We start from the raw sequence: 27,977 nt of genomic DNA, 5'->3' as shown, positions 1-27,977 counted from the left end.
AGCAACGTCCTCCACAGGGGCGTCCGTGAAGACACTCCAGGAGGGGTTGCAGGCTGGGCCAAGGCCAATAATCGAGGCAGCCCCCGGCCCGCCGTGCGGGGGGCCAGGGTCGCAGAACGGTACCGGTTCCCAGGATCAGGGAGGTCCACCCGGGCATCCCCAGGCGCAGGGGCTGGGGGAGAGGCGACTCCAGGAAGAGCCCGGCCGCAGACAATGGACGCGGCGGCGGGAGGGGCGGCGGCTGCACGGAACAGCCGGGAGGCGGCCCCGGGAGCGCGCGATTCCCCCGCCCCCGCGCCCCCCCCCCCCCCCCGCCGCCGGCTCGCGATCTGACTCCTCATCCTTGATTCCTTGATCTTTGGTCCCGCCATGGGAGCCTGAGCGTCCTCCAGTGTCCCCCGGCCCCCTGCCCCTGGGGCCTCGAGGGGGAAGAGGCCAGCGGCGTGGGACCGAGCGAGGGGTGAGCGGACTCGGGAGCCCCCCTCGACACCCCCCAGCGCCCGCGCCGCCCGTCCCGGAGCGCGGAGTTCGGAGCGACCCCGGAGCGCTGCGGATACAAAGGCGCCGGGCCGGGCCGAGCTGCGCGCCCGCCGCCGAGCCCACCCGGCAGTTCGCAGCGGCGGGTGAGTGCTGGGCCGCGGGGGCGCGGGGAAAGTTAGTTAAAAAAAAGAGAGAGAAGAGAAAAAAGGAGGAAGGAAGAAAGGAAAAGGGCAGCAGAAAAGGAAGGCAGTCATGCGAGGGGCCAGGGGTGCCCGGCCCTGGAACCAGCGGGGAGCCTTCTGGGGGGGAGGGGGCTCGAGACCACCCCTTTCCGGCCTGCTCTCCCACCGCACAGCGGAGTACCCCCAACTTCAGGGAGGGAAAGGGGTGCGTGGGGAAGGGGCGGAGCCCAGGCCTGGAGAGCCGGGGACTTTCCTGGGCCCGGGGCCCGAGCGGGGGGCCTTAATGATCCCTGGAGAGCCGGTGGAAGCCGGGGACTGGGAGCGTGCGCTGGAGGCGCGGGCGGCGGCGGTGGAAGGATCGAGTCTGGAGGTACTGGAATCCAGGTGTGTAAGGGTGCTTGCACACCGCAGGAGTGTGGGGAGGGCCGGGCAGGTATGCAGTAAGGGTGTGCAGTGGAGTCTTGAGAGCCGGCCGCAGATAGGAGAGGGTGTGTGTGTGTGTGTGAGTGTGAGTGAGAGTGTGCAGCCTGAGGTCGGGGCTGGCGGCGGGAGACCCCGGCACTGTGTATGGGGGTCCAGGGGACCGACCGGCGCTTACATCTCTCTCCGCTCCCATTTACTCCCACCGAGGGACTTGGGCTCTGCGTTAGTGAGTTTTAAAGGGTCGCTGGAGGATCAGTGTGCATGATTCTTTGTGTGTGTAAGGGTGTGTGTGTGTATGCACGCTTTGACGTGGTGAGTGTTCCTGCAGGTGGGCCCTGGGTTTGAATATGTAGGGTTTTTTTTTTTCTGTGCTTGAGTGTGTTTGGCCAGGGAGCAGGCTGACCACGCATTTGCTGTGTGTTGGACATATATATATATATTTTTTTTTTTTCAGGAGGTTTTGTGTGTGTGTGTGTGTTGGAAGACGGGGTTTATAGGAAGAAGGTGGATAGGTAATAAGAAAGGTGGTTTTATAACAGCAAAATGGGGTATGCATGGTTAGATGTGTATATGTGTGTGTGCGCGTGCATGTGTGTGCACATGCACACACATAGTGGAGAGGAGTGTGAGTGAATCTGTTCACGTATTGATGAGTGTCAGTGTTTGTGCGTGTGTCTGCCTTAGCTGGGGTGTGTATATCTGAGTGTGTGTTGGGGGTACTTCTTGTCTTTGCAGACAGAATTTCCTGGCAGAAAGCCCACAGGGAAGGCTGTCTGCGGATTCTGAGCCTTCTTGGATGGGCCCTGCCTGCGTTCAAGGATAGTGTCTTGAGTATCTGAGAATTACAGGTGGAAGGGAATGGGCTGTCCTAGGAGATGCCTGTTTGGGGAGATAAGCTTTTTCTAGAGGAAGGTATGTGTTGTGGGGAAAAGAAAATGGGGAGGTAGGGAGGGTGGGGATTGAAGGAATCAGAGAGACAAATAAGAGTAACTGTCCCCCATGTCAGAGGCTGGGAGATCTAGTGCCAGGAGGAGCAGCTTGCTAGGCTTCCCGCCCCTCAGGCCACACACACACACACACACACACACACACACACACACACACACACACACACACACACAGATCTCTTGGAAAACCATGGTGGTGGTTGCTACGTCAAAGCCCCTCAATTCAGCCTTCCCTATAGAGTCCTAAGGTTCATAAGTCTGGATTTTGATGTAGACTGGGGGCAAGAGGAAGAAGCACATCTGGAAGGATAAGACCCAGTAAACAACAGTAGGGTTAAGAAGTGACATGGATGTGTTTATTTGGGAGTTTGTGCAGTGTATCTGTGTGCTTTAACACATATTTTCTATTTTCCCTGGTGAGATGCACTGTTGGGCTGGAATTGGATATGAGGCCAGGGCTGAGCTGACCAGAGGACTGGCGTCTGTGTGTGAGAAATGGGGTCTGTATTTATCACCATAAAGTACATGAATCTCTTCCACAGCATCTACTTCCTTTCTCCTTTCTCTTGTGCATTCTTTTTGGAGAAGAAGGAGCTAGCCTTTTCCTTTAGAACACAAGGTTTGTTTCCCAGCTGCATGCTCTCAGTCATTTTCCTCTTCCTATTAGAGGTGAGGTGGAGACACCCGGTTTTAATAGTGGAAACTTCAGTTGCACATTAGGGTCTCTGGGCAATTGGAATTGGAATGTTAGTCTCAAATGGACAATTGGAATGTTCTCTTGTTAGCCCTCAGGGGTCTCGACCCTTCTTGAGGCCTGAGAATAAGAGTGGTTGGGGCTGGTTCAGAATGTTAGGACTAGGGATAGGAGTAGAATAAGAAAAGGTCAGGGTTTTTTTTTTTTTTTTTTTTAATGCATGATTCTCCCAAGCTGGACACTTATCTGATGTTAAGACTCCTCAGGGCTAGCAAGGCAGTGTGTCTAAGATGATGTACCCTGTTTCCCATGTATACACTCGTTGTATGCATGATATATTGTACTGGTGGGGCATTCCACAGAGGAGGAATTGTGGTCAGACAATAGGAAGTGTCATTTAAAAAAGTACTTCCAGATTGGGAACCAGTGGTCACATTGGCCCTCCTTCCCCATTGTCTTGCTCTTGCCTTCTATTTCCTCTAATTCTTCCAGAGCAGACCTCTGAGGCATATCTTCCTCTGCTTCATCAAATTCTTCTGCATCTTTTTATCTGCTCACCTGTGGGAAGAGATCTCATCCCTTCTGACTTTTAGGGACTGCTGTCTTCTTTGCTTGTCCTTCCCTCCACAGCTCTTCACCCTGTGAGGCAAAGGGAAAAGTCAGATGGAGATGGTTAGAATTAGGGCTTAATAGCAGTGAATCTTCAGGCAAGTTTCCTCAACCTCTGAGGTGGTTTAGCCTAGATGGAGCCCCTCCACCAGAAATCCTAGGTCTCCCCATAGGACTCCTCCTTCCCTCCTTTCAGTTTATTCTGACTCTGCTTCTTTCTAATTCTATGACCTCAGACAGAATAGATAACTTTTTGAAATCTACTTGTTAAATGCAGTTAATAGTAAACTTAGATTTATGAGGCTCAAATGAAATAATCTGGAGATAGCACATTGCTCAGTGCTCATTGCTCAGTGCTCAGCACAGGTTAGCTGAGATTCGAATTGATGGCTACGATAAGGGGAGACCTCTGAGCAGTGGGGCAGCAGAGCAAGTCTTCAGTGTTGCTCTTTTCTGGCAGACCATGCTAGGCATTGCTTACTATCTGCCAGGTGCTGTGGGAAGCACAGGGGATGGAGGGACGAATAAGATAGGCTTTCAGAGAAGAGATATGCCTTAACATGTTAATTTCCTGTAAACCAGTGAATGGTGTATGGAAGTGCGTACTGGGCACCACTGGAACATAGAGGAAGCATGCTTGGCCCTGGGGGGATGTGTGTGTGTCAGGGAAGGTTCCTAGAGATGTAGCTGGAGTTTTAAAAATTGAGGTGAAATTTACACAACCTGAGATTAACCATTGTACAGTGAATAATTCAGTGGCATAGAGTCCATGCACAATGTTGTACAACTATCTCTGTCTAGCTCAAAATCATTTTTACCAGGCCCCAAAGAATTTTGGACTTACTGAACTTTTATTTCCAATTTCCCCTGCTCAATCCCTGGCAAACACCAGTCTGTAACTGTTTGTATGGAGTATGAAATAACCACTTCTGGTTATTTCATATCAATGGAATCATAACATGTGACCTTTTGTGCCAGGCTTTCTCACTTAGCATAATGCTTTCAATTTTCATCCGGGTTTTAGCAAGATTCAGTACCCCATTCCTTTTTATGGCTGAGTAATATTCCCTTGTATGGATGTAGCATAGCTGATTTTAAAGGACAATTAGAAAGGCAAGGAGGGAACTGAGAAGGGGCCCTGCTGTTAGAGGGTGAGTATAAAGGAGAAGGCTGGAGCCTAGTGTTTGGTAAGGTTGGATCTTAAAGTTGGGCTTTGGCCTCAATTTCCCTGTCTATAAGACAAAGTTAATGATCCCTTTCCTTCCTTGTCCTATGGGGTTGATAGAGGTGGAGGTATGGGGGAGTAGAGAGTCTAGGATATTATTACTGCTTCTCAAGATCTTTTCTTTTTTCTTTATAATTTTCTCTTATCTTTCCTGCAGCTCCCAACTGTGTGCTTGCTCTATCCTGTGTGTTCCTCATCCCAGTGTGTACTCACCTTCCTGCTTTCCTTGCCATTAACTTCTTTGCCCGGTGAATTGACCAGAAATTTTTCCTCTTACCCTTTACAGGTGGGTAATCCTGTGCCTGATGAGATTTATGGCACCAGGCAAGGAAAGGCCTGGGGGTAAATCCTGTTCACGCGGTTCATGCGTTATCTATCCCCTTCTCTTCCCTGTCTTCTTGGTGTTCTCCCTTGGGCAGCCCTCTGTTACCTTAGTCTAGGAGAGTCTTTGCATTGGCTTCCTCCACTTTGCCGGTACAGAGTAGGAGGCCAAGGCCCCTCTGATGGGGCCCTGTGGAAATGAGGTGTTGTGGTGCTTGTCTGATGCCCCTGGCAAAGTTGGTAATTACAGTCAAGACAGCTGGGAATGGGGTTGGGAGGAGCAGGCTTAGAATCATCAGCTCAGAGGCTATCCTAGTAATCAGGGTGGGGAAGCGAGAGGGGAGATTGGGAAGAAGCTAGGGCTTGGGATGGGGTGGAAGCTTGGGGCTTGCCATTCACTCCACACACAGCTGGGCTGAGAGCCTAGTAGAGAGTAGGAGGTGATTGGACTCGAGGCCTAGTCTCACTATGAGGGGGCGGGAGGAGAGGAGATAGGCTGGGGGATCCAGGAACCCCTGAGGAAAGAAGCAGTGTGGGAGGAGGGGTTTTGGCTGTTCCCTCAGTACCTGGATGGAGTCCAAGTTAGGGAGGAGCCAACTCTTCACCCAAAGGTGATTCCATCTTATTCTGGGTGAGATCTTCTCACAGTGAAGTGGTGGGAATGAGAAGTGAAAGGGATTGACTGTTCTACCCCTAAAGGAGAAAGAGATGGGAACTTCATATTTACTGAGCATCTGTTATATGTTGGGCTCTCTGATATTTGAAAATAATTCCCTTTTAGCAGATAGGAAAACTAAGGTTTAGAGAAGGTAAGCAACTCATCAAATGTAACATAGCTCATTAAAAGGCTGTGTCAGGTTTATTTGACTTCAAAGTCTTCACCTTTTCCTGTTTTTTTCCCCCCATTTTTTTTGTCAGTTGTGGGGCTTGAACTTGGGACCTCAAGGAAGCCCTTGAGCTCTTTTTGCTCATGGCTAGCACTCTATCACTTTGAGCTACAGCTCCACTTCAACTTTTCTGGTGTTTTATTGGATATAAGAGTCTTTCAGATTTTCCTGCCTGGGCTGGCTTTGGATCGCAATCCTCAGATCTCAGCCTCCTGAGTAGCAAGGATTAGGTGTGAGCCACTAGTACCTGGCATTTGGCTTATTCTGTGTGTGTGTGTGTGTGTGTGTGTGTGTGTGTGTGTGTGTACTTGACCACTTGAGCATAGCTCTATTTCTAGTTGTTGTTATTGTTTTATTGTTGTTGTTGTTGTTGTTGTTTTGTAGTTAACTGAAGGTCAGAATCTCAAGGACTTTACTGCCTTGGGCTGACTTTGAACCTTGACCTTCAGCTTTCAGCTTCCAGAGTAGCTAGGATTAAGGTATAGGCCAATGATACCTGGCTTACCTTTCCCAATTTTCATTTCAATTACATCTATTGCTCATTGTTGCCTTTTTTTTTTCAGTCTTGTCAGTACCAGGTTTGAACCCAGGGCCTCCAGCTTGCTATACCCACACGATACCACTTGAGCTATGCCTCCAGCCTAGCTTTTTTTTTTTTGGGTCCGGTCATGGTGCCTGAACTCTGGGCCTGGGCACTGTCCCTCAGCTCTTCAGCTCAAGGCTAGTGCTCTACCACTTGAGCCGCAGCCCCACTTCTGGCTTTTTTTCTTTTTGCTTATGTGGTGCTGAAGAATTGAACCCAGGGCCTCATGCATGTGAGGCAAGCGCTCTACCACTGAGCCACCTTCCCAGCCCCTCCAGCCTAGCTTTTTGTTGGTTATTTTGGAGATGGAATCTTGAGGACTTTGCTGCTCTAGGTAGCTTCAAACCTCAGTCCTCCAGATTTTAGCCTCCTGAGTAGCTAGGATTATAGATTAGGAGTCATTAATGCCTGGATTTTCTTTGTCTTTTTAGTTTTGTTTTTGAGGCAGGATCTTACTGTATAGCCCAGGCTTGCCTGAAACTCATGATCCTCCTACCTCAGCCTATGAATACTGGGATTATAGGCTTGCATGCACCTTTCTACTCCCCCATCCTAAGTAGTTGTCTTTAATCTTGGGCATGAATAATTCCCTGTCCTCTAAATAGTGGACATGAATCCAAATAGCTAGGGAAATAGAGAAGCCTACCCCTGACTGTGGGAGTAAGATTGGGGGGTTCCCATGGAGGAGCCCCATCTATTCCAGGAAAAGTACTTGTCCAGTCTTTGGGCAAAAGTCTTTTTGGGGGCTTGTCCCTTTCTCCTGCTGGGCCACTGTTTGGGGTAAGAGTCATGGGAAGAGAGTAACTATGGGGTCTCATGATCCTAGGGGCCTGGCCCTCGTTCACTGTATGGTTTTCTTGCATCACCCTAACAGTATCCTTGAGACTCTGCTCTCACCAGTACCTGGCTTCCCCAGCCTGGCTAGAAACGAGAGTGACTTTTTTAGGGTAAGGGGATAGGGGGAGGTGTGAACAGGTGCTAAGTTTGAGGTGTGATGCAGTAACTTAAAAAACAACTGAGTGTGAGCAGAAACATATTATTTTGTCACCTGCTTTACTCTAGGAATGGAAGTGACAGATATAAGAGATGGGGGTGGCTCTGAAAATGCTCAAAAAGAGTGAAAACTTTGGTGGGATGGGGTTGGGTTGATTTTCAAGAGATTAGAGGCTGGTAGCTACTTGGGCTCTTCGGCTAACTCTGTTTCTTTGCTAAAAGTGGCTAATTGGAGGCCTGGGCTGAGGTGGGAGAAGATTTTATGGGGAAACTCAGGTCTGCCATCCTTACAGCCTGCCTATCCCCATCACAGTGTCCCATACCCGAGGCTCACTCTACTGCGTCTCCAGGCAGTCCTGACAGTGCCCCATATGTTGTTCCTCCCCCACAGTCTTTCCCCACGCCTCACTCTCCCCATCCACAGCCAGCCTAAGATTGGCCAATTTCCTCTTCCTAAATAGCTGCTTTCCACCTTCTGTGCCTTGAGGCAGGGACCCGGTGAGCTGGTTTTGAGGTCTTTTGGGGTCAGGGACTTTTAGGGCCTACATAGGACAGCAGGTAATGAGGATGGGAGGCTTTTGCTTGGCTTGTACAGGAGGATATCCTGTGGATCAGCACTGTTCACCCACTTCCCATTGTCGACCTTCCTTCTGTCTTCCTTCTTGCTGCTTCTGCAGCTCACCTCTTGGACAGGGAAGGGCCAGTCCTTTGCTTTAGTCAAGAGAGGGAGCAGCTTAAAGCCCTGTAGGTGGGGATTATGGGGCCTCCCCCAGGTGAAAATTAAATAGAACATCCAGACATCTAGAAGCCCTGATTACCTCCTCAGGTAATCAGGTAATCTCAGTGTTGTGTCCTGTCTCTTCTCTGGCCCCTCCTGGGACAGATGCCAAAGGGATTACTCACAGCTCCTCCTGGGCTCCAAGTCTGACTAAATGAGTCTGGGGGAGACTGGGGAAATGAGATGCTATGAACTGTGCGTGTATTTGTGTGTGTGCATGTGCTAGGTTGGGGGCAGGGAATTTCTGAGAGCTTGGATGGGGGTAGGGGTGCCAGAGAAAGCAGAGCAGGTCGCTACAGAACCTGCCTAGCCAGGGTGGGTGGAGCTGGGTGGGGCATGCAGGAGCCATTCCAGGTTTCAGAGGGGGAATGTAAGTGTAGGTAGATGTGGATGTGTGTTGGTATTTCAGGATGTCTGTAGATTTAGAGTGGGTACTCACTTTCCTTCCTTGCCTTAGACTAAGGGAAAGTCAGAAAGTAGATGTAGAAAAGCTAGAGCTTTCTTGCTCCTGTCCAGGTAGCATCAAGCTCAGGTATTCTGGCAGGAGCCAGTCCATGGACCCCTCCCCTGCAAGCTCCTGTACACTGATTGGATGGTGAGTTGCTCTGAGTGCAGAGATGCCTGGGTGGACCTGACATGGCCTCTCCCCTTCTATTCTGCCCAGTGAGGAAAGGATCCTGCCCCCACCCTGGGGCTGTGAGGATGGTGAGCTCATGTCTGGGCTGTCCTGGGAGAGTGCCTGGTTACCAGTGCGGGGGTGGGGCACCTGGTGCCAGCTCCTGTGCTCCCTGGGCCTGCCCTTTCCCACTCATCCCACTAAGATCAAACTGTTCTCTCTGGCCTCCTCAGCAGCACTGTCACCCAGGGCTACTGGGGTCTTTTAAGAGTAGGATAACTTCTTGATCCCGTTTGTGGTATGGGACTTAGTTACCTGTTGCTTGCGCTGTACCTTAGTTATTTTTGTGGTAGGAAAAACCCCATCATGGGCCTCATAGGATGGGTGGCTTGTCTATGCCCAAGGCTGGATGGATTCTTAGTCATGAAAGGGGGCTGGCTAAGTGTAGAAGCTTCCCTTTTTGGGGAAGGGGCACTTTAGTCTTACCTGCCTTGGCTTATACCTGTCTAGTCTCTGATCCTTTGTTACTGGTGAGACGAGGAGCTACAGTCTACAGATCTTCTCCTCTCCTGTCGTTAGTGTTAAAGATCCAGAGTCCAAGGGAGACTTACGTAGAACCCTGGTCCCATGCCAAGAAGAGCATGCCTTAAAACCAGTGTTAGTAAGATTTTTCTAACAACAGGAGGTCCAAATAGGCTACTGAGGGAACACTGGCCATGGACTGGCTATTTTCTTTCTCTAGACCTGACTTCTTTTCTTAAAAAAAAACAACTATAAAGTTTATCTCTAAGGCATCTTTCATCTTAGTGCTGGAACCTACTAAGAAGCAGGTAAGAAGAAGTTTCAGCACCTTCTCTTCTCTGGAAGCCATGTTATGTGTCTGCATGCCCCCCAAACCAAGAACCTCGAATTTCCTCCCTCCATCGTCTCCCAGGGCTGCCCGGATGGGGCACATCTATGAAGCTCAGAGAGTAGTGTGACAAAGAATAGAAACCAAGCCAGGGCCCTGAAGTGGTACCAGGAAGTCCGGGAATCTCAGCTGGGCCTCATGCTAGTTGTTCTTCTGACTTTGTGGTGCTTTGTCTGTGGGCAGATGTCTAGATCTTTGGATACCTTGCTGGGAGGTTGGACATCTGGCTTGCTTCTTGCCTCACATCTTCCCTCAAAGCTGGGGACCCAGCACTTTGAGCAGAACTTACATTGATATCCTTGAGCCTTGGGCTGTGAAGTGAAGATTAGGAGCCATAGGGTGGAGTGCTACTTCATGGGCTATAGTGTAGAAAGGGTGCAGGGCATATGCCTGAGCCAGACTGTTGCGTAGGAATTAGAGGTCCATGATGGGCCAGGGGTCCATTTCAGAAGGGCTTGAAGAGGTAAGTGTGCCCGTACCCATGTGCAGAGGGGGCCAGCCTTCCTTCGTCCCTCACTGGGGAGAGAACAAGGACCTGTCAGAGGAGAGCTTTTAGCTTCTTGTCCTCTTTTCCATCTCTTCCTTCCAAAATCAAACCTAGGAGTCACTAGGCCTGGTACTTCCTGCCCTGTCCTCTATCCATGTGAGGACCAGTCAGTGCTTTTTTAAGGTGTATTTTTGTGCTCTGTCTCTTTTTTGCCTTTTGTTCTCTGGCTGAGTCACCCTGGCTGTAACAGTAATTTCTCTTGGCCCCATCCTCATCATCCTCTGTCTCATTTCCCCAGCCCAGGCTTGAAGTGGCAGGGACTAGGCTGCCTGGCATGGGCCAAGGCTACGGCAGTGGTGAAAGGAGGTGACCACAGCCTCCTTCCTGCACCTTGTCATCCATGATCAACACACGACATGCATGGAGTGTCCGTGTCTGTGTTCAGGGCCTTGCTGCTTAAGCTGCTCCTGTGAGGAGAATGGGGAAGAGTCAGTCCATCCTGGCCTATATTTTGGCCACCTCTCTTGTCCCTCCTCTCCCAACTTGCACACATACCCCAGGGCTTTGCTCCCTCTGCCTCTTGCCAGGGTTTGAGTGTATTTTTTCCAGAGGCCTTCAATTGTTTCCTGAAGAAACCTGATCCATAGCTCAGACAAAAGCTGGGGCTGCTGGAGGAGAAACCCCATTCTTTCCTGCTCTGCCTCTATCCCCCCACCTCCATAACCTCCCTTGCTTTGGATGCTGGGTATGGGTTCCAGGACCTGGCTGCCATCACCTAGGCAACAGGGGGGTTTGGTTGCCACGGTGATCAATGTGGGAGAAACTGGGCAGCCAGGACAAAAGCCCCCACATTCCCCCTAGCCCTCCCCCCGCAGTCCCCTTGGGATGATACTGAGACACATTCCATTAATTTTATTTCTGAAAGGCCTTTGGAGGGGAGAAGGGTCTCCTTTTTGTGCTGGGCTCTCTCTTCCCTCCCTTTCTCCTCTCTGGCCTCCTTTTAACCCCACATAATCCATGGTTGGATTTGAAGCAGGAGGACTGAGCGTTTATGTCTTGGGGGACCAAGGGTGAGGGGAAAAGCAATGGGACGTTACTCCCTTTTTACAGCCTCCTACCCTTTGGCACACCCCCTCCCCCTAGCTCAGCACAACTCCCTGCCCTGTGCCAAGTCCGGACTTCTCTCTGGTCTCGTCATCCTTCTGACATTTCCACTTGTTGATCTCATCCAGTTATCCCCTCCCCCACTCTCTTCCCTGGGAACTCTGCCTACCCCCGCAGACCCTCCAAACTGATTCCTGAGACTGATTAAGTAAGGGGCGCTTCTGCCCCTCTTTGCTTATCCCGCATCCCTCCCTCCAGCCTCTCCAATGCTAAGATTTGTTCCCTGGGGTACTCCTAGGCACAGCAGTTGGGTTCATTTGTGGCTTATGTGTTGGGTAGGTAAAGAGGGAGAATATGTGTTTGTGTATTTAGGGCACCCTGGCTAGCAATGCAGGGTTTGTGTTGGGTCTTTAATAAGTAGCTGGGGAGGAAAGTAGAGAGTTCTAGGGTGAGCAGTTTAGAACAAAGAATTGGGAGGGGACTGGCACTCCGTCTGGCTTGAAATTTCTCTGTAGGGAAAACCAAGTGGCTTCAGCCTACCTCTGAGTGTGTTTGAAGTGGTAATTCTGGTTAGGATGTGTGCATGTGTTACTTCTTTATTTAGTGATACTAACAGCCAGATTTATTTATACCATCTCATTCCCCAGTTTCAGAAGAAGTGTCAGGGGATTGGGATATGAGCGATCCAGGAGCTAGAGCTTATTTAATTGCTTAACTGATTACTAGCTATGCAGTATATGAAAACACTTCTTTCACTCCCATGATCTTTAGCAATCTTCTAAAGGAGGTAGCATTCATTATCATCTCAGTTTTACTGAGGACTCTACCAGGTTACCAGCACAGAGAAGCTGAGAAACTTGCTTGTGGTCACACAGCTAGTCAATGGAAGAGTTAGGTTTTGAACCTAGATCTTTTTTTTTTTTTTTGTCATGGGCCTGAACTCTGGGCGCTGTCCCTTAGCTCTTTAGCTCAAGGCTAGCATTCTACCACTTGAGCCACAGCGCCACCTTGGCTTTTTTCCGCTTATGTGGTGCTGAGGAATCGAACCTAGGGACTCATTCCTGCAAAGCAAGTGCTCTACCACTGAGCCACCTTCTCAGCCCTTGAACTAGATTTTTGAGTGCTAATCTCAGCTCTTTTTGTTGTTGGCATTGGTAGATGTGGATATTCAGGGCAAGGAGATAGAGGAAGGGTACTAGAATCTGTATATGGTTCCTAAGCCATGGTATTCCTTTGCCCCTCTATTAAGCCCCCCCCCCCGCCCTAATAGGCTTGTTGGTTTTGAACTTCCTGGCAAAGTTAAAGTTTTTAAAAAGAGACTAGAAGGAATAGGTTGGAACCATATCAAAAGTGGTACAGGTATGATGTCTACGCCACATGGAGGAGTAAACCAGTAGGATGGGTTCTCAGCAGAGAAGGGTGAGGAAGAAGATTAAAATATATGAGGGAAGGGGGATTAGCAGGGTGAACATGGATCCTGTTTGTGGCCATGGGCTTTAGAGCATTTTAGAGTGTGGTTGAGGTCTGTCTTTCCCTAAGTATGTCTATCATACACTTGATTTGAAATCAGAATATTGACAGACATACTGGCCCGTGCATGGATTGCCTCTGGATGACTGTTGGAAGAGAAGTGAATGGATTTCCCATGGCTTTTATCTCCCTTGCAGTCACAGTTTCCATGACAGTCAGATAGGTATATTCATTTACTAAGGGGTAGCAGTTGCAAATATGTTCCACTCATACCATTTATTCTCAGATTGCTGATGATTTAGAGTTGTAGGAGAAAAGGTAGCTATACAAAGCCGGTCCATTTTAGCCCTTCACATAACCTGTCAGTGCATTTGATTTTGTCAGAACCCTTCTTGACTGTTCTGGCCTCTTGTTCCTCTGGTCTCAAATTAATCTCTTTACTTGCTCCTTTTCCTCTGGACACATGTGTATTTGCTTATGTATTTCTTTCCTAAGGTCACACTGTTTATTTCCATGCTCCTAAACATTGTCCACACTCCCAGCTCAGGCTCTCCTGAGTCCTTGGATGCCCAGCTTCCCACTGCCTTAACAGCCATAAGTTTTGTATGTGGGAAACAGAACTCATTATTCTCTGCCTGACTCTTGCTCATTCTTCCCAAACTTACTTAGAACTCAACCATCTTCTTTGCTCAAGGATTCTCTTTTTTGTTGGGGGTGGGGGGTGGGGAGGAGGACTACTTGAGTTTGAACTCAAGACCTTCTGCTTTGCTAGGCAAGCATTCCATTGCTTGAGCCATGCCCCTGGCCCTTATTGCCTTGTGTGTGTGTGTGTGTGTGTGTGTGTGTGTGTGCGTGTGCGTGTGCGTGCGTGTGCGGACATGTGAGGGAGGAGGGAGGGAGGGAGGCACGCGGGCATTCTACTATTTGAGCTATACTTCCAGCTCCCCTTTTGTGTTTTTAAGTTAATTTTCAGATAAGTCTTTAATTTTTGGCCTATATCTAGCCTCAGACCATGATTCTCCTACCTTGGCCTTCACACCTAGCTTACTTGTTGAGATTGGGTCTGCTAATTTTTGCCTAGGCTGATGTCAAATCTTTGTCTTTCCAATCTGCCTCCCGACGCTGGGATAACAGGCACACACCATTGCCCAACTGGCCAGGCAGTCTTTCTGGCTACCTCTCTCCCCCTAGACAACCTTCTTCAGGTCCTGTTGATTCTATTGCTAACATAGTATCTCCAACATGATCATCTCTCACTTTTTCTGTGCCTTTACCCCTAGCCAAGTTTTCACTTCCATAGTATGTCCTTACTTATCTCTGTTTCTACTTGTATCTCTTTCCAGTCCATACCGACATAGCTAAAGTAGGCTTCCCATTGTCTTAGAATACAACCTGAGTTCTTCACTTGACCCCTGGTTGTTGATCTCCTTCCTCTCCTCTGCTGAGAACCCATCCTACTGGGAAGTTAACTCCTCCATGTGGCTTAGACATCGCACCTGTACCACTTTTGATGTGGTTCCAACCTATTCCTTCTAGTCTCTTAAAACCTTCTGCTTCTACCTCCTTCTCCTGTTCCTCATTTCTGGCTCTACTATCTTTCTGTGGCATTTCTATGGTTCTACTGTTCAGGGATTTTCTTTCCTTTCTTAGGTCTCCGCTCAGTTGTCATTTTCTCAGAGTTTCCAGAGTGTTCAGTTTAAAGTAGCTCTGCATAATTGTCTCAGTTTCCTGTTCTTTTCCTGCCATCACACTGACATGGTTGTTTACATTTATCTGCTTATCCATTGTGGACCGGGCCTAGCAAACTGTGGGGTTCATAGAAGAAGGCGCCTTATAAAGGCTTGATGCATCGACTCTTCATAAAGTTTTGAATGAGGTTGGAAGTGAGTGTCCAGTGCCTGGCCATGACTATTCGTAGAGTTGGGGTCAGAGAGGAAGGTAACATTGAGTGCTAGAGTAGTTGGGGCTTCTAGGAACAGGGGAGGCTGGGCTTTGAAGGATGATGAGTGGGCCTTGGGGAGAGGAGGAGGGATCATCCTCCCCTGTAGAGGTAGAAGGTGAGTGTGGATGAAGTAGCCAAATAGACTCACGTCTTTGTTATTCTAGGACTTTGGGCCTTTTGAAAATTGTTTTTACTTGTCTTTTACTCCTACCTTACTGTACTATCAGTATTCCCTTCCTAACCTCCTATCCCCTAGCATACATGCACGTGCTTATGGGGGTGGGGCAAGCTTGTCTCTGAACCTCTGTTTTTTGTGTTTTTTTTTTTTTGGTGGCGTGGGGGCATGGGGGAGAATGGTGGAGGTGTGTGTGGGGGGTCCAGGACGGGTCATTCTGAGCAGTCTTTCTGTTCTGGGAGCCCTTGCTGATTTTCCGCCAGTTCCTGAGCCCTGAGTACATTGCAGGTAAGAAGGTTCCTAGCAGGCAGGGCATTGGACAGAGCAGGGACCTGAGCAGTAGTATTTGCAGGCAGTAGGTAGACTCACTTGAACTTCCTTGGGCTGTCATTTGGAATGGGCTTCCTCTCTATCCTTACCCACAGGGAGCTTAAGCCCCCCTGACCAGCTGCTTCCTCTCCTCAGGATCGTCGCTTGATTTTCTCTGAGATAAGCCTACCCGTCCAGCAAAATAGAGTCCCTCAAGGTGACAGTTGACTTCCTAAAGGTGCCTCTTGGCCTGAAGAAGCCGGTGTTGAAGGAGGTGGCTGTGGGGCCCCCCAAGAGGCCCCAGCCTGCGGCCCTGGAGCGCTACAAGGCAAGGCGTTCAGACGCCATGGACACCGAGTCTCAGTACTCGGGCTATTCTTACAAGTCGGGCCACTCCCGCAGCTCCCGCAAGCACAGGTGGGCGTGACCCAGGTGATGGGTATGTGTGTGGGGGTGTTGAGGCCAATTTGAGAGGTGGGTACAGGTTGAGATGGTGGGGTAGGATGATGTTGAAAAGAACCTGACCTTCTTCTTGACTTTCTGTGCTTGTTCCTCTCAATTCTTGCTGCAGGGACCGCCGGGACAGACATCGCTCTAAGAGTCGAGATGGGAGCCGTGGGGACAAGTCAGTGACAATCCAGGCTCCAGGAGAGCCCCTGCTGGACAACGAGTCTACTCGGGGAGATGAGCGAGTAAGCATCAGGGAGATGATGGGTCTACACTAGGCATTTTCAGAGTGTGGGGGGGAGAGTCTCCTTGGGCAGGAGGTATCTTGTTATGCTTACGTTGATTTAGTCACCTAGGTTAGGACCTTGTTTGCAGTGGAATTCAGGGAATTTCAGTGGAGACCTTCTGGGGCCAGCAGCCTCTTCCTTATCTTGAGAGGCAGGGTGGTTGGACTGTGTAATGAGAATTGCCCTGGGCTCCTCTGAAGCTGATGCCAGCCAGTTAGGCTGGTTGAGAATCTGGAGTAGGAGTATAGTGGGGTGGTAGATGGGTCCTGGGGCATCTGGGTGACTGAGTTTTCCTTAAGCCTTCAGGTGTGTGCACTTGGGTGTCCTCTGCTGCTCACCTGTGGAATAACATCATTTGGGGCCTAAGGAAAGTTGATGTGGGAAGAGTAGCTGGAACAAGTAGACAGAAGTGAGGTTAAGCTGATGGAGAGATTGAGGAGAGAGTTTCCTAGGACAGGGAGAGAAGGTTGTTTTCAATCATGATCTTTGGCCGATTGCACTCTCCTGGTAGGAAGGATGGTGGACAGAACATATTCCCAGAATACTGCAGGGACAGGATTTGAGATGACACTGGTTCCCTTCTCCTTTTTCTGGAGAGGAGATTCTTAGTTCCTTATTCCTTTTTTAAAAAAATTGTTATTATAAAGGTGATAGGTAATGAGTAGTTTCATTTTGGACAATATCATTCCTTCTCTCTCTCTTTCTTCCAGCCTTTCCTTCTCCACAAATTGTATAGTTCATTTTCAACATAGGCCATTCTTTTTTTTCCTTCCAAAATGAAAATCCATGTACATTGATATTGGGAATTCCTGGTCATGGGAGTAGATCAGTAGCCTGAGGGAGATATTCTCTCCTTCCCTAGGACCTTCTCCCAGGGACCTGGCCTTCTGAGTTCTTTTTATTTATTTATTTTGCAGGTCCTAGGACTTGAACTTGGGACCCAGGCACTGTCCCTTAGCTTTTTTGCTTGAGGCTAGAGCTATAGCACTTGAACTACAGCTCTATTTCCGGCTTTTTGGTGGTTAATTGGAGATAAACATCTCATGGATTTATTTGACCAGGCTGGCTTCAAACAGCAATTTTCAGATCTCAGGTTCCTGAGTAGATAGGATTACAAGTGTGAACCACCTGGCCCTCCTGGGTTCTTATTTATTTGTTTCTGTAGTACTAGGGTTTGAACTTAGAGCCTTGTACTTGCTTGGTTTGCTTGATTGGCTGGCATTCTCTATCCCTTGAGTCATGCCTTCAGCTCTATTAAAATTTTTTTTTTTGCTGGGTGCCAGAGGCTCATTCCTGTAATCCTGGCTGCTTAGGAGGTTGAGATCTGAGGATCGTGGTTCCAAGCCAGCCCAGGCAGGAAAAGTCCATGAGACTCTTATCTCCAATTAACCACCAGAAAACCAGAAATGGTGCTGTGGCTCAAGTGGTAGAGTACTAGCCTTGAGCTGAAGAACTGAGGGACAGGCCCAGGCCCAGAGTTCCATGACCAAAAAAAAAATTATAAAGTTGTTCAGAGAGGCTACAGTCAGATGACTTTTTGGATAATGTTACCCCTTTCCTCACTCTCAACCAGTTTTTCCCTCTCATCTCCATCCACAAGCTGTATAGTTTGTCAGCCCTGTTTTTTGCTGGTTATTTTGGACATGGTGTCCAAGGACTTTCTGCTCAGGCTGGCTTTGAACTTCAGTCCTCTAGATCTCAGCCTCCTGAGTGGCTAGGCTTACAGGTGTGTGCCATTGGTACTTGGCTAACTTTTTTTGGAGGGGGAGGGGTGGAGGATAGTTGGAACTCATGTCCTTGAACTGGCAAGGCAGGTACTTTAACCAGTGAATGTGCTGTGCCTCTGTGCCTCCTGGGTTCTTGAACTGCCTGACCTAAGATATCATGAGCTCACCTGTTATTGGGAGGGATTCCTAAGCCAATGACCCTTGAGAGAGTTGGCAATATGTCACTCTCTATGAGAGAGTTGGGATTATAGGAGGAGATCCAGCACAACCACTTTCTTCTCCCATCTTTGGGAGAAGAGATTCTTCAGGCTCCTGAATCACTGGTCCTGCCAGGCAATCTCTTACATTTCCTACCTCCAGTGTCTCATTTTTTTTTTTTTTTTTGTTGGTCGTGGGGCCTGAAGTCTGGGCCTGGGTGTTGTCTCTCAGCTCTTCAGCTCAAGGCTAGTACTCTACCACTTGAGCCACAGCGCCAGTTCCAGCTTTTTCTGCTTATGTGGTGCTGAGGAATCAAACCCAGGGCCTCATGCATGCAAGGCAAGCACTCTACCACTGAGCACCTTCCCAGCCCCAATGTCTCAGTCTTGTAGACAGAATCTTGATATCAGGACAATTCCATATGTCCTGGCTTTCCCAGGAGTGAAGGTTGTGGACACTGAAGGTCTTCTCTGTGGGATGGCCTTCAGCCATGGCAGAGAAACAATTTGAGCAGACCACACTCTTAAGAGTACATGGGAACCTTGTGTTCCACCCTCCTGCTCCCAGACCCTATGTGCTGTGGGAACTCAGATTGCCCAGCAGGGCTCACTTCGCAGGTAAACATATGATCTCAAGTCTCCACTGTTCCTCATGCCCTGCCCTACTTATTTACCCCCCCTCCCCACACCATTTCCCCTGATGTCCTATTTTGTGAGGTCACCCTGCATCCGAAACCTGCAGTAGCTCTCCAAGGGAATGGCAGCCTGAAGGATAGGTACTTACTGCTTAGCCTGGCTTTGAGTTCTGGCCTGCATAAGCCCTACCTTGCTGCTTTTGGCTTCACTGTCCTGACCTCCCAGTATCCAGCTTTTGCACTTGCACCCCAGCTCATGAAGCTCTGTGCTGTGTTCTCCCCCTTTGGCTTCATCTGGAGTGCTGTTAGGTTAGTGCTTTTAGAATGTCAATGTTTTGTTATGCTATTTTTTTTTTTTTTTGAACTCGGGTTGGGTGCTGTCCTTGAGTTTTTCTGCACAAGGGTAGCTCTCAACCACATTGAGTCACAGCTCTACTTCCAGTTTTCTGGCGATTAACCGGAGATAAAAGTCTCATGGACTTTCTTGCCTGGGCTGGCTTTGAACCACGATCCTCAGATCTCAGCCTCCTGAGTAGCTAGGATTGCAGGTGTGAGCCACCAGTGCCCACCTAGAATGTAAGTGCTTGCCCAGCTAGAATATCAGTGTTTGAGTAATTCATGGAGATCTGATTGAAATGCAGATTTGGATTTAATAAATATGGAGTGGGCCTGCATTTCTAACAGGCTCTCAGATGATGGGAGGGTACATTTGAATAGCCAGCCCTTCAGCCCTTTAAAATAATTTAATTCTGAAAGTCTCAATCTTGGGTGAATATTAGAATCATCTGGAGAGCTCTTTTTAAAAAATTTTATTCTGCATAATTGGCATCCTTTCCAAGCTCCCTGGGTGATATGAATGTGTGCAGGTGGGGCTGAAAATCATTAATTCAGTCCAGCTTGCTGCCAGGGGTCAGCTCAGGTCCCATGATTCCCTGGAAGCCTGCATGTTTTGTCTGGTGAGTCTGCCCTTAGATCTCTGTCACTAAAGGAGCAACTCCCTTGACATTTGTCCTGTGCCCTCTTTTCCAAGGGTCATTGCTACTTGTGTGGTCTTTATGTTTGTGATTCTTGTACAGCTCCCTAAGGGCCTCTGTCTCAGATGTCCATGTATGCAGAGGCTGGACTTGGGCACAGAGCATAGCTCAATAAATAGAGAATTGCATATTTGTTGGTACTTCTTTCTGCCTTCTCCTTTCCCTTGTGTTCTGTCTTCTGTCCCTTCCTCTTCCCTTTTCCTGTTCTCATACTCTCCATCACCTTGTGGTCCCTTCCTTCCTGTAGGATGACAACTGGGGGGAAACAACAACAGTAGTCACAGGCACCTCTGAGCACAGCATCTCCCACGATGACCTCACACGCATCGCCAAGGACATGGAAGACAGTGTCCCTTTGGACTGCTCTCGTCACCTGGGTGTGGCAGCAGGGGCCACTCTGGCCTTGCTCTCTTTCCTCACGCCACTGGCTTTTCTGCTGCTGCCTCCACTACTGTGGCGGGAGGAGCTGGAGCCATGCGGGACAGCCTGCGAGGGCCTCTTCATCTCTGTGGCCTTCAAGCTGCTTATCCTGCTGCTGGGCAGCTGGGCTCTGTTCTTCCGCCGGCCCAAGGCCTCACTGCCACGTGTATTTGTGTTACGTGCCCTGCTCATGGTGCTCGTCTTCCTGCTGGTTGTCTCCTACTGGCTCTTCTATGGTGTTCGCATCTTGGATGCCCGAGAACGCAGTTACCAGGGCGTGGTGCAGTTTGCTGTGTCGCTGGTAGATGCTCTGCTCTTTGTGCATTACCTGGCCGTGGTCCTGCTAGAGCTGCGCCAGCTCCAGCCCCAGTTCACGCTCAAGGTCGTGCGCTCTACTGATGGTGCCAGCCGCTTCTACAATGTTGGCCATCTCAGGTATGGGTGCCTGGGGCAGGAAAGGGGTTTGTGGGTACGGTGTAATGGGACTAGAGGTGATGGGCTGGCAGGGCTGGGTGGTTGAGTACTTTGCACATAGTAGGTTTTCAACCATGTTTGCCACTTAATAAGAAGGTCAGGGTAGGCTCCTAATGGGGACTTGAGTTGGGAGTGAACATACAATTAGATACTGGGAATCTTAGAGGAGAATGAGCAAAAGGAGGAAGTTGGGAGCTTGAACCTGGTCTTTTCTAGCTTTTTCTTGGAGACAACAGCTTCTTGTGTGAATAGATTGAGTGTCCATGAGCTGGCGAGAGGAGGGACCCTCAGAGGAAGAACTGAGGAAAAGTCAGCTCTCAATATACTTTTGAGCTGGTTGCCTTATGCTCTGCCCAGTCTTTGTTCTGAGTTTAAAATGGTTCCTCTTGGGTCTTGTCAAGACTTGAAACAATGCTAGTAGAGGGTGAGGGGGATCCTTAGCTGGGACTCAGGTCCAATATCTTTCCCCCTTGGGCTTCTGTAGGATAGGAAAAGACTAGCAGGCCCAGCCCTGGAAAAGGTTGGGAGCCTGGTAAGTAGACCTCAGGCTTGAGCCAGGCTTCCTGGAAGCAGCTTGTCCCATCATGTGTCCTCTCCAGCCCTGCCAACCTGCCCTGATGTGTCCCTCCGATGCACCCCTTGTCTGTCCCTTCTCCCTCCCCCTCCTACCGTCTTCCCCCACAGCATCCAGCGCGTGGCAGTATGGATCCTGGAGAAGTATTACCATGACTTCCCTGTCTACAACCCTGCCCTCCTCAACCTGCCCAAGTCCGTCCTGGCCAAGAAAGTGTCTGGCTTCAAGGTGTATTCTCTCGGAGAGGGTGAGCGGCCCTGCTCCTCCGCCCCTCCTGGCCTCTTCCCATGCAGGACTCCAAGCTATTTTCTCTTTGGCTCTCACCCTTTTCCCCTTGCTATTTCCTTTTTTCCAGCCTATGTCCCAGCCCCTCTGTTCTGTCATTTCCTTTGACTTCAGGTGGCTGGTCTTAGCTGCTGATCTTACTACTGTCCCTTTTTGCTATGGTGTGTCCCTGGATCTGGCTCCTCTGTGTCTTATCACCCCTGGTCTCTGCCTTTTGGCTCTGTGAGCTGCAGAACCTCCTGAATTCAGGGGGAATATGTGCAGGACTCCTGCCCTTTCAACTCCTGGTTGCTTTCCTGTGGCCTCTCCCACTGGTGGCCAGGAGGACTGGGATTGGGAGGTACTGCTGGGTGGTGGGAATAGCTACCTCTGGACAGGTCAGGTTCTGTCTCCAGAGCTACTGGAGAAGAAAGAGAGGCCACTCTCTGATGTGACCATTCCCTCTGTCCTGCTCCTGTGCAGAAAACAGCACCAATAATTCCACTGGCCAGTCTCGGGCTGTGATTGCGGCTGCAGCCCGGAGACGAGACAACAGTCACAATGAGTACTACTATGAAGAGGCAGAGCATGAACGCAGGGTGCGCAAGCGGAGGGCCAGGTGAGTCCCTGAGGGAGTGGAGGTGTGGGCGTGGGGTGGGATGGGATGTCTGTGGAATGAACTAGGGAGAGGAAGCTCAAAAGACTCCTGTGACTGCTAGAAATAGATAAGCACAGATGATATGGGATGCATGTTCATTTCTCAGTTCTGCTATGACGGATTACCATAGACTCAGCAGCTGTAAACCAACACACATTTATTATCTCCCCGTTCCATGAGTCAGGTTCAGGCTTGTTGGGCCATCTTCCTGCACCTTTCATACTGGAATCAAGACAACTCTTACTAGAGCCTAGACTGTTCTTCTAGGAAAAGAATTACTTCCTTATCATTGTCACTCCACAGACAGTTTCCAGAGGGACTTTGACTCATTTCATTAGTCTAGTTGTCTCAGAAATTGCCCTGGTTGCAAGGAAATCAGTGATGGCTCTTACTCTTTGGGCATCTGCCCTTTAAATCACTGCCATTCTTGACAAGTGGTGTGGGTGGCTCTTTCTTACCCCTATTAATTTGTTTATAACTAGCAGAAACCTTTTTCCTTTAGCTTACCTGAGACAAAAAGATCTTTTCACAAAGAACTTGGTTAAGAAACTTAAGAAAAATGAGAACAAACAGAATTTGTTGATGTACACAGTTCAAACATACTTAACTCTGAGCCACATGCTCTAAGCTCACTGAAGCAGGTCCTAGGTTTTAGGATTTCTGGATACTAGTCTGCAGGTCTCCTGTCACCTCAGGCTTTTAGGCCAGGTGGCCTTTGCTTTGTTTTTGGATTTCCAGTCTGGAGAATTACATTACATTACTCACCTTTGTTGTCATAGATTTCTTACCCTCTGCCATAGTCCCTGCCTTTACCTCACCTGCTATAGTACTTGATTTTCTTAATATCTGTATGTATTGCACAAATTTAGAGTTGGATTGTGTGGTCTATGTTTTTAGTGTGAATTAGTTTCTTATTTCTTTTTCTTTTTTTTTTTGGGTCCGGTCGTGGGGCCTGAACTCTGGGCCTGGGCACTGTCCCTCAGCTCTTCAGCTCAAGGCTAGCGCTCTACCACTTGAGCCACAGCGCCACTTCCAGCTTTTTTCTTTTTGCTTATGTGGTACTGAGGAATCGAACCCAGGGCCTCATGCATGCAAGGCAAGCACTCTACCACTGAGCCACCTTCCCAGCCCCAGTTTCTTATTTCTTCTCCCCTAACATTATGCTCTCTGCACATCACACTTTGTTCATCCTACCACTGCTCATTACTTCATAGAACCTCTAAGACCCTACCCAGTATTGGAATTATAGTCACCTTCTATTCCCCCCGCCCCCCCAGCTTTTTTGTCAGTTGTAGGGTTTGAACTCAAGGCTTGGACACTGTCCCTGTGCTCTTTTTTTTTTTTTTTCCCCCTCAAGGCTAATGCTCTGCCACTTTGAGCCACAACTCCACTCCCAGTTTTCTGTTGGTTAAGAGTGCTTGCCTTAGGCTGGGTATGTGGCTTAGTGGTAGAGTGTGTTCCTAGCATGCGTGACCCTGGGTTCTATTCCTCAGTACCACATAAACAGAAAAGGCTGGAAGTAGTGCTGTGGCTCAAATGGTGGAGTGCTACCCTTGAGCAAAAGAAGCTCAGGGACAGTGCCCAGGCCCTGAGTTCAAGCCCCAGGGATGGCCAAAAAAAAAACAAAAAAGTCTCAGGCTTTTCCTTCCTGGACTTTCTTTGAACCATGATCCTCAAATCTAAGCCTCTTGAGTGTCAAGGATTACAGGCGTGAGCCACCAGTGCCCAGCTTTCCCCCATTTTTGATGGAGAAATTGTGGTGTTAATGTTTTAATTTTCAAGTCTCTTGCTCTTTTTGCTGCTTGGGCTGCAGCAGTCAGAGTGGATGGAGAGTTCGAGGTGAGACGTTGGTCTCTGGTCCAGACTCCTTCTATCCCCCAGGCTCGTGGTGGCAGTGGAAGAGGCCTTCACTCACATTAAGCGGCTGCAAGAGGAGGAGCAGAAGAACCCCAGGGAAGTGATGGATCCCCGAGAGGCAGCCCAGGCTATCTTTGCATCCATGGCCCGTGCCATGCAGAAATACCTTCGGACCACCAAGCAGCAGCCTTACCACACCATGGAGAGCATCCTGCAGCACCTGGAATTCTGCATTACACACGACATGACGCCCAAGGTAGGCTCCAAGCTCCCAGCACCTTTTTTCTTGCCCCAGCTTCTGGTTCCTTCTACCTTCACTTTCCTTTGTTCTCTGATATCTTCCTCACTTTCTGTCCCTCTCTTTCTTTCATTTCTGCCTCTTTCTTGTAATCTCCTTCCTTATCCCAATCCCATCAACACCCTGTTTGCATGAAGTGAAGTTATAGATGAGACACAGGAGAGCCCTGAATTATCTGAAGGATGACTGAGACCTGTTACTCATCTTCATAAGGATGCTGGAATTTCCATATCTAAGGTGCCATTTTTAACTCCTTGGCCTCTTCACATTCACCAGATGGTCTTTGGTTGGGCTTATGTTTAGCCATTGCCTGCTCACTCCTCAGCCTGCTTTCCAGAATGGCTTTCCCTGAGCCATCCTTGGTGAACAGGTGACTAGAGATGCTGCACGTTAATTTGCTTCTCCATCCCCCATTTCTCTCCTAGTGCAGATCTGCAAGGCCCCAGTCATACAAGCCATATGGGTAGGAAGGCAGAAAGGAAGAATGAGGAAAATTTTTCCCAAGTCATAGTCTGGTTTAAGCAGAAGAGTAGAGGATGGGGGTCAGGGGAGCTGAGTTCCAATCCTAAGTGAAAAGAGTTCCACATCACTTCTGTGGTGCCATTATCCTCATCTGTGTAGCAAGGGTTGGAAACTGGTGAACTCAGTAGGTACCAGTTCATAGGCATATAGTGAGACTGGAGATAGGTTGGTTGTCTTTGGAAGTTTTAGACCTTCATCACAGAGTTGAAGGACAGTGGGTGGATGCTAGAGACTCCTAAGCAGTACCTTTTCCTCCCCTCAGGCCTTCCTAGAGCGGTACCTGGCAGCTGGACCCACCATCCAGTACCACAAAGAACGCTGGCTTGCCAAACAGTGGACATTGGTGAGCGAGGAGCCAGTGACCAATGGGCTTAAAGATGGCATCGTTTTCCTCTTAAAACGCCAAGACTTCAGCCTGGTGGTCAGCACTAAGAAGGTGCCATTCTTCAAACTCTCCGAGGAATTTGTGGATCCCAAGTCGCACAAATTTGTCATGAGGCTGCAGTCAGAGACCTCAGTGTGATTGTGCAACAGCAGAAGAGTGGGAGACTCTGGGGGCTCCTGAGGGGTGGGAGGGGCTTAGTTCTCAGGCCCAGCCACATTCCTGCCTCCCTTCTTCCTCCTCTTGCTTCTTTTCTTTCTTTTTTTTTTTTTACTTGAATTAACTTACCCTTCACCTTCCCGTCTTCCTTATTTTACTCCATGTGAACCTGGAGAGGCCGTTTTGCTGGTTCATTCTGGAGGGGCCATTCTGTCCCCCACTTTTTATCACTCCAGACCCTGTAATATCTGTGCCTCTCTTTTCCCCAGACTTTCCTCAGATGGCAGTCCCTTCTGAAAGGGCACAGGACCTTCCTGATTGTACCTTCCTGTCTTGAGGCCCTATTCACACATCCAAGTCCTTGTAAAAATTCTCTCCAGTAGTCCCTGCCAGGGTTTCTTTGGGGGTGGGGGGTGGAGATGGGGGCTCAGATCTGACTCTAGAGAGCCAAAGTGCCAAACTCCTCTAGGCCAGCCGCTGCTGTGCTGCCCACCCTCTCACCCTGCTCATCACTCCAGAGTTAGGAATTCCCCTGCAGTGCTATTTGCCTCCAGCTGTTAGAAACCCCTTTCCTCATCCCCACATATTAGAGCAAAGAAAGACCTGAACTTAATGTGGAAATATCCACCTGCCTCATCTACCATTCTGGTTTGTATGGTCCCCTGTGATCATAGGCAAACTGAGGCGGAAACCCTCTGACCACTTTACCAGGGCTGAGTTATGTCTTTCCTGAATAGCTCCTGTGTGGAGGGGCAGGATAGATCCCTGAGGTCTGAGATACTCTAGTCACTGACCCCTGCTGTTTGAATCTGCCCTGACCTTCATTCCCACCCTTGCCAGTGACAGATGGCATATAGACTCCTGTATAGACCTGGTTATGTGCAGACTCCGACTAGCCCTGTAGTCTTAGATGTTTCCTTTCCTGCACTAGTTAGTCCAGTCCTGCTGACCTCCAGCTCTGGAGACCTGTTGCCTCATCTCTGTGGGGGAGGGGTCAACAGCTCCTCCTCATCCCCTGCCTTAAATCCAGTTCTTTGCCTCAGGGGTCTCTTTACCTTGGCCTTCTAGGGTCCCCTCTTCTTCTCTCCCTGCCTGGTTCTCTGGGCTCTATTGGGATGAGGGACCAGAATTTCTGCCTTTTGTGGGTATTTAGCTCCTTACTCTGTTTTAGCTTCGATAGCCTTTGCACCAAATCTGAATGCTCCAGAGTTTCAATCTCATTTTTGAGCAAAATTCAATGGTCTTATAATAAATATTTTCAGAGTAAATGTGAGCCTTTAAATCAGTCCCCTTTGAATTATGTCATTTTTGCCACAGAGAGTAGAAGTAGGAAACACCCACATACATCCTGCCAGGATCCATGTGTAGGACCACTCCATGGCTGGGATGCCCTGGGCCACTTCTTTCGATAACTCCTAATGCCCCTGTCTGTGTCTTTCTTTTCCCTGAAATATATTCCATCCCTTGTGCTACAAAGCACACCCTGAGATAAGATGCCTGTTACAATCTCAGTGGAGAGACTTCTCTGAAGTGATAGCTCTGGGGGTTGAAGGAGCCTAGTGATTAGGTTCTTTTACTATTCTTTCCAAAAAATCCTTTCTACCCACCACCAACGGAGGGGCTCATCTGCCAGTGCCTAACTTGTTCTTACAAGAAGAAGCTGACTTACGTAGGGCCTCAAGATTTGTCTAGGGCTGGGATATGGGTCCCTACATAGGCCTATGTGAGATCTATCCTCTCATGGAGGTCATGGAAGGTCTCTTTTCTCCAAAAATCAGCTTTCAGAGGAATTCCTTTTGGGTCACATAAATACCTCACTATCCTGGAAAACAGGGCCTGGATGGTGATTGGGGCCATTGCCTTTTGTGGGCAGGAGTGGGATATGGTGTGGTTTGAGGTATGGGTTGGGGTGGGCAGAAAAAGTATTTGGAATCTTACTTGCTACCCTAGCTTAGGGTCTGAGGAGTGTTTATTTTAAGAACCTGCAATGTTTTTAATCACTGTGAGTTTTTCATTCCTTTTTCCTAAAGCAAAAATAATTCCCCTCCCCTGCCTCACCTTTCTTGTCTAAGCACTAAGGGCTGTGACTAAGAATGATAGCATTTTGGTCCTTTGTGTCAGAACTGTGGTATCTTTGTCTCCTTTGATTACAATTATTATTATTATTTTTTTTTAAAGAAAACGTCTAGTGTATGGCTGTGTGTGTGTCCTTTTGCTTCTCCAGTAAGGGAAGTTGTCTCCATGCTGTGAACTGTTCTCTGGTGGGCAGCTGACTCAGTCCCTCTGAGCAGTTTCCCTACTCAGTTTGCTTGATTTTCTTATTCTTTCTGCTTTGGGGATATGAGTACCTACTCCCCCTGTCTCCTTCACCACCACCACAGGATGCTTTGTTGAGCATCTCTAGTGTTCTTGTTACTATGACTACATAGTATCCTAGCTCATTCCTAGCACATCTACTCAGCCTTTTCTTTCATTTCCTTGGAGCGCTTGCCCCACTTCCTTCCATACCAGGACACGGTGCCTCAGTTCTTCACCTACCTCGCCATTCTATCACTGTCCATGCCAATCCCTTTCTCTTAGTGTTTGTGACCTCTGTGTATTCTTATTTATGTCCCTCTAGTCTCATTTTCCTTCCTCTTCCACTCCATTTCAGTGCTTCATTTCCCACTTCCCAGCCCACCTCAGCATTCCTACCACAAACCCTGATCCAACACCAGCAATGAGACATCAGAATTCCTGGAAACTTCTCAACTGAAACACAGGATTTATGCAGATGAGCTCACTTGCCCCTTTGTGGCAGTCTCTTTTCTCTTTCCTCTGCTCTCCCTGCAGGGCAGTATCTGCTGATGGATTCAGTCCTGGTGTGTGATCCTTGTGATTTGTTTTGTGTGTAAAAGGAAAGGGGCT

The 27,977-nt window shown here is 48.9% G+C and overlaps 1 protein-coding gene across 2 annotated transcripts; it reads left to right on the top strand.

Annotated features, from left to right (window-relative positions):
* Positions 1-439: 439 nt before the first annotated feature.
* On the top strand, positions 440-27,977 carry Vangl2 (VANGL planar cell polarity protein 2). Of its 2 annotated transcripts, none has more exons than XM_013030696.1 (8): positions 440-623; positions 15,292-15,552; positions 15,707-15,827; positions 19,710-20,317; positions 21,041-21,177; positions 21,678-21,813; positions 23,734-23,965; positions 24,792-27,977. In XM_013030696.1, the coding sequence occupies exons 2-8, from the start codon at positions 15,482-15,484 to the stop codon at positions 25,050-25,052; spliced, it is 1,566 nt and encodes a 521-aa protein (XP_012886150.1). In that variant the 5' UTR covers positions 440-623; positions 15,292-15,481; the 3' UTR covers positions 25,053-27,977. The 2 variants fall into 2 exon arrangements, with proteins under 2 accessions (XP_012886150.1, XP_012886149.1); XM_013030695.1 differs by having other exon boundaries at positions 23,716-23,965; positions 24,792-25,068.

Source organism: Dipodomys ordii, unplaced genomic scaffold, assembly GCF_000151885.1.
Source record: "Dipodomys ordii isolate 6190 unplaced genomic scaffold, Dord_2.0 Scaffold131, whole genome shotgun sequence".
Classification (NCBI taxonomy): domain Eukaryota; kingdom Metazoa; phylum Chordata; class Mammalia; order Rodentia; family Heteromyidae; genus Dipodomys; species Dipodomys ordii.
The sequence above is the reverse complement of the archived record's forward strand: the minus strand, read 5'-3'. Positions and strand labels throughout refer to the sequence as shown.